The sequence below is a fragment of the Rhineura floridana genome, chromosome 15 (assembly GCF_030035675.1).
Source record: "Rhineura floridana isolate rRhiFlo1 chromosome 15, rRhiFlo1.hap2, whole genome shotgun sequence".
In the NCBI taxonomy this organism is placed as follows: Eukaryota; Metazoa; Chordata; class Lepidosauria; order Squamata; family Rhineuridae; genus Rhineura; species Rhineura floridana.
The window spans coordinates 18,894,368-18,911,818 of NC_084494.1; the positions used below are offsets into that span (position 1 = coordinate 18,894,368).

Genomic DNA, 17,451 nt, shown 5'->3' on the forward strand with positions numbered 1-17,451 from the left:
GGGTCAATCTGACCAGTCATGAAGAAGGGACCACCCACTCCACCCTGGATCCATCCCTGAAGTTATGGGGGGCAGGGTTAAGGTTTTTTTAAATTAAACCAGACCTTGGAAAAGTTACTTTTTTGAACTACAACTCCCATCAGCCCAATCCAGTGGCCATGCTGGCTGGGGTTGATGGGAGTTGTAGTTCAGAAAAGTAACGTTTCCAAGCTCTGAATTAAACATATGGTTGGGGTGAAGAAGGAGACAGTATGTCTCCGTCTCCTCCCCCCCCCCATGATTGAGAGCAGGTGGGTGCAACCAGCACAGGATGCAATGATTTTCCTTACTAACTGGTAAGCAAGGCAATCCCATGCCGAGCATTGCCAGTAGCTGCTGCTTCACAAGCAGTTTCTCTGCCGGCAGGTGATATGCAAGGTGATTCCCTACTGTGAGGTGCTGCTCCTCTGTGAGAGCCTTCCCTGGGGTTCAGGAAAGCTGCTCACGTGGGAGTTTGGTGTGTGGGGCTTGCGGGCGCTGGCAGGAAGGAGGAGAGACTGGGTGGAAAAGGCAGGCACCAACCTTCTCACACAAAAATGTGCCTCCTTTCCCTGGCTTCTCTCTTCTTTCCTGCTCACACCTGCCTCTTCTTCCTGCCCTACATCCGGCCCCGATAGCCCCAGATCACTCTGGGCCGCAGTACCCAACCCATAGCGATCCGTGGCTATCTCAGCCCAATTCGGCCGAGGCCCAAATGCCTCCGATGATGCCTGATTTGGCTCTGCCCTCAGCCAAATACAGAGCACAGCCCTACTGGATACAACCCACATATATTAGTGAAAATGACATGCAACAGAGCAAAAATCTGTATTATTAGCAGAATGTGAACTTTAATGCTAATAAATTTTCATGAGGATTTTAAAAAATTGCAAACTGATGTAACAATAAACTGTGAACATCAGACCCCAAGATACAAGACAAAACTCAAGAAAAAGCAGACAAACAAAAGGATCCTCAGGGCTTTCCTAAACGCTTGAGAGTGTTTGAAAACCAGAGATTCAAAGAGTAGCATGAAGTCCCAGCAGCCAGGCGGCAAATTGCCACATCACTCAACATCACTATGACATCAGGAGATTGACAGGTGGGCAGCCAATTTGGCCCTCTGGGGGTTGGAGAGATAAGAATACACTTGCCTGGTCACTTTCATGTTTGCAAATAACTAAATAAATCACTACTGCGAATTCCTCAGTGCCGCAAGGGCCATCCTACCTGCATTTGTGGAGGCCTTCCCTTTCAGCAGCAGCTTGATACAATTGGGCTGATTATACTGGGCTCCATAGTGTAAGGCTGTGTTCCCATCTGGAGTAGGCCTGTCCAGGTTTCCTCTGCACAAGCACAAGACAATAAAGGGCAACAATCCAGTTTTCTTCAAATAATAAATCATAAGCTAAAATACAAAGCCTGGTTTGTAAAGCTGTCTTAGCTGCAGGGGAGAGCTTATAAACTTCACCATAAACATCTCCTCTCTCCATTCTTTTCAGTCACTCCCCCTCACACACACACACCTTACTTTAGACTGAAGTCCAAAGCAATCAAGCATTCGGAATATTATAAAGAAAATTCTGGATTATGTCATTATACCATTTTACTCATGGGAAAATGGAAATGGACTGCCTTCAAGACGATCCTGACTTACGGCGATCCTATGAACAGGGTTTTCGTGGTAAGCAGTATTCAGAGGGGGTTTACCATTGCCTCCCTCTGAGGCTGAGAGGTAGTGACTGGCCCAAGGTCACCCAGTGAGCTTCATGGCTGTGTGGGGATTCGAACCCTGGTCTCCCAGGTCATAGTCCAACACCTTCACCACTACATCATACTGGCTCTCTTACTCATGGGACCTTTAACAAAAATGCACTGCTCTTGAATGGCAACAGGGAAGGGCTACATCTCAGTGGTAGAGCATCTCACTTGTATGCAGAAAGCCCCAGGTTCAATCCCCAGCATCTCCAGATAGGGCTAGGAAAGATCCCTGCCTAAAACCCGGGAAAGTCACTGCAGACAATACTGAACTAGATGGACCAGTGGTCTAAGGCAGCTTCTGATTTTCCTATTGGGTCAGGGATCTAGTCAAACAGGACATCCCATTTCTCTCTGCCCCCCCCAATTCCTAGTTTTCTAGCAATCTGTGGCTAGTAAGCATGTTCCACCCTTATTTTCTTTATTCCTGCTAAAGAATTCCCTCATGCTGATAATTCCTCCTCAGTCACATCCAAACCACACTATACACTGAAAGCATATGGCTTCTCCCCCCCCCCCAAAAAAAATAATCCTGGGAACTGTAGGTTACCCCTCACAGAGCTAGCACCTTTTTGCAAACAACAGTTCCTAGGATCCTCTAGAGGAAGCCATGTGCTTTTGATGTATAGTGTGGATGTGACTCTCATTTCTCAGTGGCCCCATTCTATCAGCACCTGCCACCTGAGTTCCTTATTAGACAAAAGTGTTATTAGACCTAGTTGAACCTGGTGGCACAATGTTAGGTACAGAATTTTGGCTTCCTGCAGGCGTGCATGCACAAAGTACAGGGAGTCTTCTAAGTTGAGACTTACCCATTCTGAATAATGAAGTCAACCAGCGGGAGGGAGGTCTTGTTGGCATAGCGCACAGCCAGATGCAACGCCCGTTCACCTTGTTCCTGTAAGAGGAGAAAGAGGCAAGACTTTGCACATTTTCCCATGCTACTGCTCTGTTCCAACACTTCAAGTTCGATCAAGAGGAAAAATGCAAAGAACAAAGCATGACTCAAATGGAAATCCTGTGTAAGCTGTGTTGATGTGATTTTGAAGCGGGGGGCATTACTTATTTGGAAAATTTAGAATTCATTTTACAGTGACTCTCAAGATGGGGGACAATGATTAAAACCACAATCCATTAAAAGGGAAAGGATGAGAAGAAAACTACAAAAGATTCCTCAAAAAAGGACACAGGGTAGTATTCAGTGCCAGTCCAGCTCAGAGCATACCCCACTGAAATTAATATATATGACCACCTTAGGTTCATTCATTTCAACAGATCTGCTCTGAGTAGGACTTAGTTGAATATAACCCTGAGCTTCTAACCTTGAAAAACAGACTCCATAGTTTGGACGCTGCTGCCAAAAAGGCCTGCTTCACAGTGTCACCCAATCTGAAAGATCAGGAGTGAGGAACCCTTTTCAGTTTGAGGGCCACAGCCCCTTGTGACCAACCTTCGGGTGGGCCACATGTCAGCAACAGGCAGAGCCAATACAAAAAATTAGGTAGGTCTAGCCCTCTCCCCGTCTGTCTCCCACACACACACCACCCCTTCAGTAGTTACGCTTGGAAAGCATTGCAGCCAATGAAAGGCTTTTTTCCAAGACCCCTTGCTGGTTTTATATTGGCTTTAAATTATTTTAGGAGTTGTAGTTACACTGGTTTTAGGGGTTCCCTCCCCCCTCCGGTTGTAATTTTTTTATATAATTGGTCTCAGTGTTTTATGATGTTTGGTTTGGATTTTATTTCTATATATTTTAGTGAATCTGTAAACTGGCCCTAGGACTCGGTTTCTGGGAAGTATACAAATGTAATCAAACCAAAACCACAAGAAAGAACACAATCTGAAAGGGACAATCTGGCTGGGTGTGGCAGAAGCGGCCACACAGTGGCGAGAGCTACAGGCAAGATTCCACAGCGCCTGCCCAGAAGCAGGAAAACCACAGCAAAATAAATAAGTAAATCTGTTGTACCAATAAACAGTTCCTTTGCATTTTACTACTAGAGCGACAGCCCTCCCTTAAGAAAGACAGGCCCAAAGGAGGCTGCTCCATTAGGGAAAATGGGGCATTGCCCTACCAACTTCAGTCTGCCCTCTGCCAGCCCCACCTGCCTGCTTGCTTACGTCCAACCTGTCCAGGGGCTGGCACTGACTGTCAGCTTAGTCTCAGTATTAACCCTTGTAGAACTCGGCAGGGAAGAGGACAGGGACAAAACTAGAATTAGTTGGTTCTGCTTCTCATTGGCTCAGGCTCCACCTACTGTTGGGCTCCCTGCCTTCCTCCCCACCGGTCCCATTGGGCACCACCAGTCGCAGGACAGGACCTGCCACTGAGTATGGAGCCTTGTGAAGCCGAGCTGCTTCTGGCCAGGCAAGAGATGACACCCGTCTTGCTTTACTGCCCCACTTTATTTAGCTTACCTGGCCTTCGGGGCTGGCCAGAGGTTTGGACAGATCGTGACCCTCTGCAAAGGCCTGAAGCAGAGCCATGAGATCCCTGCTCCTGATGGCTTCCCAGAGGCGACAAGGATCATCCTGAGCAGCTTTGTGAACATACTTGCGCTCCATGTACTTTGCCATGATGAATTCCTTCCGGGCATTCCTACATGGAGGGAAGAGGGAGAGGTCCCAAATGGCACTTGCTGACCTCAGAGGCATTCATCATAAGAACATTAAGAAGAGCCCAGCTGGATCAGACCAAAAGGCCCATCTACAATCCCTCACAGAATCCCTCCGTTGTTTGTTTACACAGGCTTTGCCTTCGCCCCTTCCTCTCTCCTCTTCCTGTCTGGTCCATCAGAGATAGTGCCTGTGAGTGCAAGCTTCATGGCTCCACAATGGCTGCAACAGCATGTATGACTTTTGTTTCCTTGGAGTAATAAACACTACTTTTCTTTACTTTTTCAACTACCAGTCTTAACAGATTAATTATTTCCTGTTGCAACATATATCAGGAATCCAACAATCTGAACCCCCCTCCCCCCCCACACACACACAGAACAGAGGAGCACATGTTTCTGTGCTGTTGGTGACAATCAGCTCAGCTTCCTCAAGACTTACTGTTCATCACACAAAGCTGTGCCCACTGAATGCAAAGCCTCACACCCAAGTATATCAATCAATTCCTTTCCCTTGTTTCATACACAATAGATGGAGCTCCATACCCACCCTGGCAACATATGGAGCCCCATACCCAAAACCTATCCTGATTAGACATATGCCCCATGCTTTTTTTCTCCTGTCAATTTCAGTTCCTACTCACATGTCGCTGCTTGAGGAGGGTTTGGGGCTGCTTTGTGCTGACAAGGTAGCCTCCATGACTTCATTAAACTTGGCGTTTCCAATGCTGACAGCCAGCTGCAAACAAGAAAGGAACCTGTGTCAAAGGAGGGGAGGATTCTCCCCACAAAGCATTAAGGATATCCAGGCTTTGGATACTGTACTCTGGTGGGCCCTGTCCTTTGCTTAAGTGGCTTATCCAGCTTACCTGATAATGGTGGGGGCAGGATCAGTGGTGCTCTGAGCATCACCCTGAAGTCACCCTTAACATTTCCCTTAATGTCCCAGAGAAACAGGCTACTGTGGGAAATTACAATTTATTTATTTATTAAATCTATATCCCGCACTTCCTCCCAGAAGGAGCCCGGAGTGGCAAACAAAAACACTAAAAACACCCTAAAACATCTTAAAAACAAAAGACTTTAAAACAGATTAAAACAAAACATCTTTAAAAACATATTAATATTTTGCTTTGGACACCAAAACCAGAACGTTGAACAATGTAGGCTAGACCCAGCTGCTTGACCAGGAAAAATATAAAAATAAAAAGGGAGCCCAGGGCAGGCATCAGCAGGGGGTGCTGCCAGAGCACTGGAGCCCCAGCAGTTACCCAAGGTTGCCAGGTGCTGACGCCAGCCCTGATGGGCAGCAGAGTTCCCCATATGTGTCCATCTGGTTAGCTAGCAAGGTTAGCAAAGGTGAGATGCCTCCCTCCTTTATTTTGAACAAAAAGTGAAAACAATTTTGTTTAGGGTACCGTTGAAGACAGAGCTAAGTACATGCAAGAATCTGTTTGCTGCTTAGTGTTCAATATTTTAACCCCATGCACCCAGATATCTGGGGAGCACCAATGATTTGATGTTTTATTCTATGTTTTCAATATGTTCATGTATTTTTATTACTATATTTTATTCTCGCTGTAAGTCTAACCTAACCTACGGAAATAAAAATATTTATTCCCAGATTTTTCCAGGCCTTTGCATCGGGAGCATTTCTCCACAAGGCGCCTTCCCTTCCCTACTTTTAGGCAGTCACAGCCTGCTGCTCCCCTTCCTGGTGGCATCACTGTTCAGAGAATGTATCCCTCTTAGGACTCAGCGGCAGCTACTGGCATATAAGGAGGGATCTAAAGCATGACTGAGGAGCCTCTGGTCCTTCAGATGTTGTTGGACTACATCATAATCCCTGACCATTGGGCCATCCTGGAGCTGATGGGAGCTGGGAGACCAGCAAGATCTGGAAGGCCATAGATTCCCTATTCCTGGTCTAAACTAACCCCATGGGCATCTGGCTGGCTTCTGCTAGCTTTAAGATCTGTCTATATCCACAAAAATATCTGGCTTTATACCAGATTTAAACTTTCTACTGTTGTGCCAGTTATGCTGAAAAACCTGATGCCACCAAGGAGGAAGCAACCTTGGCAACACAGGCGCAAGAGAGAGAAAGAAAACACCCCTTCCATCAGGCTGCCTCAGTGGGACAGATAAGAAGCAGGGCTCATTCTATCACCTTTGCCAAAAGACCAGCCCCACCAGGCACTTCCTACCCCTGAACTATTTCTATGCCAGCTGGTCATTAGAAGAATGATTATTTAAGAATTGGTGCCTGGGTTTGCTTTTCTTCTCTTCCCCCCCCCCCCTGGCCCTTTTTCCTTGTGTGTCATGATTTCTTTTAGATGGTAAGCCTGCAGGCAAGGGCTGTCTTGTTTTAACTGATTGTATGTAAGTCACTCTGGGAGCCTTTTTGACTGAAGAGAGGGTTGCAAATGCTCCAGTTAAATACATAAAACAGAAATGGGGAAAGGGGCACTCTTTCCGATGCAGAGGGATAGCGCTTACCAGAAGTTCGGAAGTGCTGAGCACATCTAGTGTCAGAGACTGGATACGGGAGTAGTGCACCCCCAACTCACGGTGGATCCCTGAGCACTCGATGCATGTCAGAATGCCAAGATTGGTGGAAAGCCATGTGGGATCTGAGAGAGAGAGACAGAGTGCCACTGATTACAGAGATGTTGCACAAAATGACATTTCCTTCCCTCCCAAATGCAACTCTGCTCAGTGACATTTCCTTCCCAATCTTGACCAACCGTTACAATATATTCTCAAGTCCCCACCACACTTAGAATATTCTGTGCTTCCTACCAAGATCTCGATGGGCTGAAAGCATTTTGAACCCAAGCTTCATAATGTCAACAAACAGGACTTGCAACATTTTATTGCAGAGCTTCAGCCAGCTATGCCCTCTTCCCTGATACTCCATTCCATCTTTCCACTTCCAAAACACTTGATATTCTGTGGCCCCAAAGCATGTCCAGACCATGGCTGTTTCCCAAAGAACCAAATTTCCTGGTCAGTGCACTTCCCTACTTTAAATTGTGCTAGGAAACCATCTGGAAGCCTTTTCTTAGAAAGGAAGCCATGACAGGAAAATGAGGGTGTATTGAGTCCATGTCAGGCCCAGGATGTGACTCAGGAACCAGACCAACGGCTGTAGTTAATTCGTGTTTTATTAGGGTAATGTCCAAACAAAGACTGTGTTTTCTCATGAAACAATACAGGGATACAGGTCCTGCGGCATTGGGAGAAAGTTGACAGAGCAAGGGACTTCTTCCCGCCTGTTCTTTAAGAAGGGGCCAAACGGGCGCGCAATCTTTCGCTCCTCCTTAACTGCCCCTCAGGTACTGCCCGCCTTCCCCCCCTTCTCTCCTGTCTTTACAGCTATCTGCGTGTGCGCGGTGAGGGGGGAAGCATCACCCCCTCCTCTTCTGAAGTTTCCGATTCCAGGATGGGGGATAGGGGAGGGGCTGATGGTAAACTGCCTCCCCGATTTTCGGCTGTGAGCAGCCCTCCCTCTTTCCCCTCTTGCTCTGAGCCTGAAAGAGGGGGAGGCGTGAGAATGTCCAGGGAGGGCTCAGGCTCCCCGTCGCTAAGCGACCTTATCACTGGTAGTTCCTCTGTTTCGTCTTCGCTCCAAAGGGGGGAAGTTCCTCCCCCTTCCCTCTGCCATCCATCCGAATACTCTTCTCCCAACTCTCCGGGATCCAGCTCCCCGGGATTGGGACCCCAGCTCTGCCTTCCGACAGTCCATATACAAACTAATGGAGAATAAGGCCATTGATGGCTACTAATCATGATGGCTATATTACATCCAGGATCAGAAGCAGTTGCTTGGGACCATGCATGGGAGAGTGCGATTGCCCTCACACCCTGCTTGTAGTCTTTCCATAGGCATCTGGTTGGCCACGGGGGTGGCGGGGGGGGGGCAGCAGGATGAGATAGGCCATTAGCTTCATCCAGTGGGGCTCTTCTTACATACTTAATATTCAGAAATGGTAGGAGGGGAGACTGACCTTTGATGAGATGTGTTTAAGAGTGCACAGGAGTAGCTTAACATCTCTGTCCAGTAACAGAAGATTAGGGTCTATTGGCCAGTGTGATGTAGTGGGAGACCAGGGTTCAAATCCCCACTCAGCCACAAAGTTCTGAAGGTGACCTGGAGGCAGTCATTGCCTCTTAGCCTAACCAACTCACATACGGAGTGGAAGAACCATGTACACCTTCAGCTCCTTGGAGGAAATGAGAGGTTTAAATGTAACGAATAAATAAATTATGTCCTATGATCCATTTGATAACATTAGCTACCAAATAGGTTTATGGTAGGCAATGTGTTAATTTCAACATTTATATAGGGGGGGGAATATGTGCCATAGAATTCTAATGAGACAGCCAGTGTGGTTTAGTGGTTAGCACGTTGGACTGGGGGCTGGGAGACCCGGGTTCAAATCCCTGCTCAGCCAGGGAGCTCATTGAAAAGCCTACAACCTTCATCAAGATACCTGTGGGACCCAAATGCCATGTCCTGAATGAAACCAAGCAGGTACACTCTCTTCCACCATAAGCAAACAAGCACCAAGACAGGTAGTGGTTACAAAATGATAGTGGGCACAGGCAATTGGAAGGGTCTCCACTGGAAGTGCCACAGAAACAAATTAAGAGACTCTCTGGCATGGCTGTGACATTTCTATGTCTCTGGGATGACCACCTCCTGTTTCCCAAATGCCTGGATCAGGAAATCCCCAGGAAGTCCACCTCAGCCTGGGTCAGATATGCCCTCTAAACCACAAGGATCAGCCCCACCACCTTTTCCTCAAAAGGTGATCACTGGTGTTATTGGTCTGTAAAACTGGTATAGGCAGAGGTACAAAATAGCACTTTAGTATGGTAGCACGGTTGACCAAGCTGAATCAAACAAATAAACTGTATTATATGCAACATGTTACATGTGATAATAAATGAGTAAGTTGTTCTTGTCCCTATCCCACCTACCTATCCTACCCCACTAATCCCAAAGAAATCCTCCCCCAAAACCCCAGCCCTTCTAACTAGATGTTCTCTTATTGAGCCTTAATCCTATCTAACTCTGTCAAACCCCAATGGCTTTTCTCTTCAAAACTTCCCTTGGAATTCTCACTCACACATCCCCTCCCACCTGTCAGTCATATCTCATCTGCACCTACTAACATTCTATTAACATTTTTTTACATGAACACAACTTCAAAACAGTTTTAAACAAATACAGTAAATCTGATTTCATTACCATGGGCCTTCTTCATTTCAGTAGGGCTTGAATGGAAATATTCCCACTGGATTAGAAGGAATAATGATACTTTCACCCTAGATTTTATAAGTGCTGGTAGTGCCCATCCCTCCTGAACCTACCTGGGGCCCCGCAGTCACAGCACTGCCTGTTGCCTGGCATGTTCTTCACCTCGCCAATGATAAGCTTGGTGAGTTCTTGCAGCCCTCCATCTGCCATGCTGCCAGCTGAAGACACGCAGCCCCCTGGGTCCCCCTTGAAGGCATTGCTGAGGGCTTCATCCTTGCTGTTCTGGAGCACCGAGACCCATCTGGTTAATGGAAAACACCACCAATCAGGGATCCAACATAGAGCTCATATACCCAGTTAGTTAATTCAGAGGCCAGAACAAATGCCTTGCCTGATTGCATTCAGAGAGACTTTTTGCATGACCAAACAACCTCTATACATCAGGGGAAGGGCCATGGCTCAGTGGTAGAGCATCTGTTTTGCATGCAGAAGGTCTCAGGTTCAATCCCCACCATCTCTCAAGTATGGCTGGGAATTTTTCCTGCCTGAAACCCAGAAGAACAACTGCCGATCAGTGTAGACAATACTGAGCTAGATGGACCAACGGTCTGACTCAGCTTCCTATGTTTCTATCAGGGCTAGGGAACCTGCAGCCAAGTCTAAGTGGCCACTGAGCTATGAGGTTTAATATGATGTCAAGAAAACTAGCACACCATACCCTATATGCCAGGGGTTTGGAACTCGGGAGTCCTCCAGATGTTTCCAAATTCCCATCATCTCAAGTGAAGACTTTCCTCTATCATGGGCTGAGCAAGTTCCAGTTACTCAGCCCCACTCCCTTGCCTTAGCTACCCTCAGCAGGCTCTGCTGCCTAGTAGGCAGAGGCCAAAGGGCAACTCAAGGGAAGACCAAGGATAAGGGTAGAAAAGGCCACCTGAATAATCCTGGCACTATTAAAAGCACCCATGTTCTTTCTGTTCCTAATATCAGACTTGAATGCCATTTTTATTATTATTTTTTAAGCTGTCTTGAGAGCCTCTCGGATCTATAAGCAGGGTATAAGCATTCGAAATCAATCAATCTTCCTTGGCCCTGAATAAATAAATCATCTCATATCTAATAGTACTTGCAGTCTAACAACTTCCAGAAGGCCACACTTTCCTTGTCCCTGCCTGTAACATCCCATATCTGTTCAGCAGGCTCCCTCATTCTGCAACGTCTCTGGTAAACAGATAAACTCTTGCCCCACCTTTCTGGGACCATCTGCTTCCGATTAACCCTTTCCCCACACGCCCAGGTTCTGTGACTCCTTTATCTAGCCTGGCCTTCCCCAGATGGCTGCCCTCCAGATATTTTGGACTACAGCTCCCATCAGCCCCAGCCAACACGACAATGGTCAGGGATGATGTGAGATGTAGTCCAAAACATCTGGAGGGCACCAGGCTGGGGAAAGCTAGGCCAGCCTCTCATCTCGCCACTTCTGTCCTATATAAGTGCCTTTGGTAGAAACACTGTTCTTTGCTGTTTGCTGTTCAGTGTTCAGCATTCTGCTCTGGGGCATGCATAGGAAGTTGTCTTGTGCCAAGTTAGAACAATCGGTCCACTGACTGGCAGCGGATCTTCAGAATTTCAGATACTGAGTCTCTCCCAGCCCTACCTGGAGATGTTGGGGATTGAACCTAGGACTTTCTGCATGCAGGGAAGATGCTCTGCCACTGAGCTACGGCCCTCCCCCCTAAGGAAAAAACAGGGGCGTAATGGCAGGAACAGAAGCAAGGGCATCTTTTCTTTCTTCTGTTTCTCCTGAGCAAAAGCAGCAGCAGCAGCAACTGCTTGCTCCCCTTTTTAATGCTGCTAGCAATTTTCCCAATCAGAAGGGCAAGAGGCCTAGGGCAGACAACACAGAAAACAAGGAACTTACACAACACACTCTTGCTCATCCTCTGCTTGGAAGTGATAAGTCCTGTTATCTGCAAGGAGAGGAAATGTGGATGGGTGAAAGGGTACAGAATCATGAAATGTAGCTCAACGTTTTTTAAAAAAAAGGCATAGAATTTTTAAACTGGAGGGTACCTTGGAGGTCATCTAGTCCAACCCACTGTTCAGTGCAGGAACCTTGCAATCTCAGGGGAATCTCAGCCACAAAGCACTTCCCCCAAACATGGTTCCAGGAGGGTAAGTAACCTTAGACCCTGTAGCAAGGTGCCTGAGTATCAATCTAGTAATGGGCAGAGTTGCACTGCCCTGCAGAGCTCCTAGCCTTTACCCATAAAGGGCAAAAGCAGAAATGTTAAGCATATATGCAAATTTATGCAAAGCAATGGCTTAGGAAGGGGCCAAGCATACATTTGGCATTGAAGAACAGGGCACCACCGAGTGCACCTTAGCCCAGGAATTTGTATTTGGCACCTGCCAAATTTTGTTCATTTCAACATTCTAAGGGCATTGTTGCTATTAAACAACTGGGAGTCAAGCATACTTGGTGATCCACTGCAAATCACCCAGAGATCTACCTGTAGATAAAAATGTAAGAAGAGCCCATCTAGTCCAACACTCTGTTCTCCCACTAGCCAACCCAATGCCCATAGGAAGCCCACAAGCAGGACCTGAGTCTAATCTACTTTCTGGCCATTCCCTTCTGGGAAGCCTTCCAAGGGCCACGTGCCAGTGGTGGGTGAGGCCAGAGGCAAAAGTGGGCGGAGCAAGCAACAAATGTAAATTTTACCTTGGTATATAGACTGGTTTTTACACACATCCCTCTCTTTATCCTCCATCTAGACAAGCAGCATCAGAGTTCAAGGACACCTTCCAGTCAGCCAGGCAAGACCCGGGGGTGTGAAGCATGGCCAAACAGAGAGGCCTGGAGGGCCGCATTTAGTTGCCAGGCCTCAGATTCCCTGCACTGGTTTGCATGAAACAAAACTAACCAAAAAATCCCAAGAAGCAACATTGTACCTCCAGCTGTGATGACATAGAACAGGGGTTTCCAAACTGTGTTCCATGGACCACCAGTGCCCTAAAAGCTTCACTCAGGTGGTCTGCAACATGTCCACATTAAATATTCATATGAATTTTAATTGTATATTTATTTCTTTTCATTTCTTATATTTCATTGCAACACAATTTCAGTTTCATGTCTTACTGTCAAAACTGATAGTGTGGCGTATGAACCTCATCAAAGAAAAGGAAGAAAGAATCCAGCCCTCTACTTGATTCTTTTTCTCTAAGGTTCCCAAACTGCAGTCCGTGGACCACCAGTGGTCCGTAAGCTTCATTCAGGTAGGTCCACAGCATGTCCACATTAAATACTCATACTGATTTGTAATCGTACCTTTAATGCTTTTTATACTTTTCATATTGCATTTTATTCTATTACATTTTGAATTCTAGGAAATTCAAGTTGTACGACAATAAAATACCCTATGAGAAATAAAACAAGCAATACAAATACAATTAAAAATCATTACAGCATCTAGCACAGCGCATTACAAACACTACAAGAGGCAGAAAAACCATTAAGTGGTCCGCCAAGGCCATCAGCACTTTTCAAGTGGGGAAAATAAGTTTGAGAAACAACTGTCCTAGAAGACATCAAGAAGTCACTTATGAGCCGGAGTCTGCAATATGCTCTTTACTTACGTGTCACAAGGTCAAAGGACTTTTTATCTTCTGGATGAGGCCTCACTTGACAGGTCAACAGATTTAACTTTACAGGGGGGCGGTTTATCTGCAAAAGGCAAAGAAGTGGGAGCTGTGGGTCAGCAAGCAGACCCTCCCCAAACAACTCTATTCACCATGAACTCTGTTTTCTAGCTCATGACCCTAACAGTGCAATCTGATGCATATCTGCACTGAGTTCAACAATGGGGCTTATTCCTGGGTAAGGGAATATGGGACTGCAGCCTACAATCCATCATTGGCTTACAACAAATTTTAATAATTACAATATAAACCATATTTTAAAACATACAATATAAAAACTTAAAACTGATCAAATAAAAAACAGGAATTAAAACGTCACACATCAAGGGCCAGGGTATCTCACTCTGACACCCCTATTCCTTTCCGTCTTGCTTCCTTCCTGCCCAGTAGACAACTGGAGGAGGGACACAGCACTCTTGCCAGATGTCTGAATTGATCACTTGCATAGGGATCCCTGCCTCCTTCTCCCTCCCCACCCCACCCATCTGCCCTTCTTCTCTCCCTACCCCCAGACCATTTGGTAAAGGGCTAGATACAAGTTGCCTAAATAAATGCTTATTTTTATTATTAAGAAAATGTGCATGAAAACGTGCGCAAATCTTTGTGCAAACTTTAAGAAAAATGCAAACTGATGTGTCAGTGGGGAAAGCTGAACTAAGACTGGAAAAATGAGAAACTGAAAAGACTTATCCATACTTAAACCACACTAGAGTAAGCTACAAGGAAGGTGTAAGACTGACACCTAACATTGACTTGGGCACAGAAGATACCAGCTCTCGCCACACGAGGGCACCTTCAAGCAACATATTAAACATAAAACCTGGCCAAAGCACCTTGTGGTTTCGGGGTTTTTTTACCACATAAAAGCACAACTTGTAAAACCAGTCGTGACACAACCAGGAATCCATAACCATTAGGGAGAAAAAGGTGGTTATGGCCACAACAAAAAGATTTGAGGACCACACAGAAAAGAAGAAGAAAGGACAGAGTTAGCGGTGACGGAAGAAACTAAACATGCACCTACAAGAAAACAGGATGAGAGAGTGGGGAAGCGGAGAAGAGAGAAGCTGGCTGAGAAGCTTGCAAAATGGATTCTGAGAGGAGAAGCAAAGACAGGAAAGGGAACTGGGTGCAGCCTCCCTGGCCAAGGACAGGCCCAATCAGAAACCATGCCTACACCAGACCACAGAGCAGCAAAGGATTAGGAGGGCTAGCTGAGAGAAGTAAAATGATTTGTTATCATGTAGAGGTAAGCTAGCAGAGCAGTAGTGGTGAACTTCCAACCCGTGGGCCGAATTTGGCCCACCGGGCCTCACGTTTTGGCCCACAATGCCATTTTCCTCAAACCACACCCATCTGCTCCACACCAGCATCATGTGAGACGTCAGGTGTGGAACAGGTAAAGATGTGGTTGGATGGGCTGACTGGGCAAGCTGATCACTACAGAAGCAAGATGGAACTCCCCGTGCATCAACTCATGCGCAGGGAATTCAATCCTGTCTGGTCACCATCTCCCCACAACCCCTGTGTTCCAGGTGGATGGGACCACCCACTTGTCAGTCACCTGGTGGCTTTAGGACATCATATCCCACCCACCTGTCACAGTTGACCTGGGGTGGTGGTGGTGGGGAAAGAAAATTCTGGCCACTGGGCCCAAAAAATATTCCCCACCCCTGTGTATTAAGAGGTGGAAAGCATTTGTTTTGGGGTCCAGCAGCCTAAGCAAGTATCTAAAGTGAGAGAAAGAAGGTGGTGGGTACTATGCAGCTAATAGGGCGTCTGGGTGATCAAATCATTCCTGGGGGAAATGAAAGCTCAACAGATAATAGGTGTAGTTCATGCAGCCTCCCCTCGTGCATTCAATGAACGTGTGAAGGGGAAGCAGAAAAGCACCTTCTGATCATGCCCCTCATAAGAACATAAAAAGAGCCCTGCTGGATCCTGCCAGTGGCCCATCTAGTCCAGCATCCTGTTCTCAAGGTGGCCAACCAGATGCCCATGGGAAGCCCACAAGCAGGACCTGAGCGCAAGAACACTCTCCTGCGGTGTCCAGCAACTGGTATTTGGAACCATGCTGCCTCCGAGCATCACAGCAGAACATAGCCATCATGGCTAGTAATAGTTCTATAAAGGATCAAGGGATTCTTAACAAAGAATGCTCCCAAAACTACACATCCCAGGGCTTAGTTGGGGACACCATATTTAAGCTGGTTTCAAAGCATTTTAAGAACATCACAACAGCCATCTAGTCCAGCATCCTGTTCTCAGTGGCCAACTGGAAGCCCACAAGCAGGACCCGAGTGCAACAGCACCACTCTTGCAATTCCCAGCAGCTGGTATTTCAGAAGCATCCTGCCTCCGACAGTGGAGGTTAAACATAGTCATTGAGGCTAGTAGCCATTGATAGCCTCATCCTCCCCAGCTTTGCCTAATCCTCTTTTGAAGCCATCCAAATTGGTGGCCATCGCTGCCTCCTGTGGGAGCAAATTCCACAATTTAACTCTTGCACTGTGTGAAGTACTTTCTTTTGTCTGTCCTGAGTCCTCCAGCATTCAGCTTCCTTGGATGGCCCCGGGTCATAGTGTTACAAGAGAGGGAGAAAACCTTGTCCACCTTATCCACATCATGCGTAATCTTATACATCACCAGCATGTCCTCCCTTACTTGCCTTTTAGCCTCACCCACCAATACACCCTCTGGCAGTCACACGGTCAACGTCAGAGGAAAAGGGGTGTGGCCAGAAGGCACCTTTTCCAGCAAGCCAGGGAGGGGGAACCTGAGACCCTCACATTGTTGCAGAACTACAGTTCCTATCAGCCCCAGCCAGCATAGCCAATGGTCAGGGCTGGTGGGTTTTGTAATCCCACAACATCTGGAGGGCCACAGGTCCCCCACCCTCCTGCGCTATGCTTTTACACATCCACTAAAGAGATTCCGCTGAATACACTTAAGGCACATCAATGCAAATTTAGCAGCGGCTTTTGTGCAAGCAAGCCCTCTTTGGGCAGCAAATTTCACCCCACTGGTGCAAGCCCCACTCACCGTGCTGTGCGAAATGGTGAGGCATCCATACTTCACACCACACTTCCTCTTCTGCCACACTTTCCGAATCCTGGGACAGCAAGAGAGAGGTAGTACAAAGGCATGGATATATCACAGATTTACCACCAATGGCAAAAGCTGTACCCCCCCCGTCATTAGAGATCTGGCGCGCATTTCCCTTTGACAGAGCATTTCGCCATCTGTTCTATACATTTAAAGCATACCACTTTAAACAGTCATGGCTTCCCCCAAAGAATCCTGGGAAGTGTAGTTTGTTAAGGGCATTGTAAGGAGACCCCTACTGCCCTCAGAGAGCCACAATTTGCATAGTGGTTTAGCAATCAATCCCTCTTCCCATGGAACTCTGAGAACTGTGGCTCTGTGGGGGGTGGGGAGAGAATAAGGGCCTCCTAACAACTCTCAATACTCTTAAATTACAGTTCCCAGGATTCTTTGCGGGGAGCACGGCTATTTAAAGGGGTATGATACTGCTACTGATAGTGCAGATGGGGCCCAAGTTAATGCTGCTTAGTGAGCAACATAAGGGTGGGTGAAAAACACAGACAAAACACTTTTGCACCATTAAAGCTAAATAGTTTTATTGCAGTATGATCATTATAGGCAAAACTTGTTTAGGCCGATTTCATCAGATACCAGAAAAAGTATGAAGCTGGATGAAATTGCTGAGCGCGCACAGGTGTGCAAATGCGCAGACTCAGTGAGATAGATTATTCATTTTACATATTTCTAGGCCAACTTTTAGGGCAAAGCAAGGGCAAGGGGGTTGACACAGAAAATTAAATAAAAACATAAAACTAGGAAAATCACACCTGAGTAAAAAAATACAGTTGTTTACAATAATTCACAGGCAAGCACCAGGCTTATATAAAATAAATAGCATGATTAAAACCAGACTACTTAAACCCAGCCGCCACTGAGATCATTCAGCCCAGCACCACAGCTAAAAGCAACCCGAAAGAAATAGGGTTTTGAATGCCCACTGATGAGCCTTTACTTCTGGAGCTTCAGGAGGGAACACCTAAAAAGATG

General features: G+C 46.6%; 1 protein-coding gene across 2 annotated transcripts in view; it reads right to left on the minus strand.

The window, feature by feature from the left end:
- ASAP3 (ArfGAP with SH3 domain, ankyrin repeat and PH domain 3) overlaps positions 1-17,451 on the minus strand; it is a 96,023-nt gene that overhangs the window by 16,798 nt on the left and 61,774 nt on the right. For both annotated transcript variants that reach the window (XM_061596661.1, XM_061596662.1), the window contains exons 11-19: positions 16,402-16,471; positions 13,297-13,384; positions 11,579-11,627; positions 9,771-9,958; positions 6,891-7,024; positions 5,036-5,130; positions 4,195-4,375; positions 2,589-2,674; positions 1,249-1,364 (exon numbers count right to left, since the gene is read on the minus strand). In XM_061596661.1, the coding sequence (XP_061452645.1) occupies positions 1,249-1,364; positions 2,589-2,674; positions 4,195-4,375; positions 5,036-5,130; positions 6,891-7,024; positions 9,771-9,958; positions 11,579-11,627; positions 13,297-13,384; positions 16,402-16,471 (1,007 nt within the window). The remainder of the gene's footprint in view (positions 1-1,248; positions 1,365-2,588; positions 2,675-4,194; positions 4,376-5,035; positions 5,131-6,890; positions 7,025-9,770; positions 9,959-11,578; positions 11,628-13,296; positions 13,385-16,401; positions 16,472-17,451) is intronic.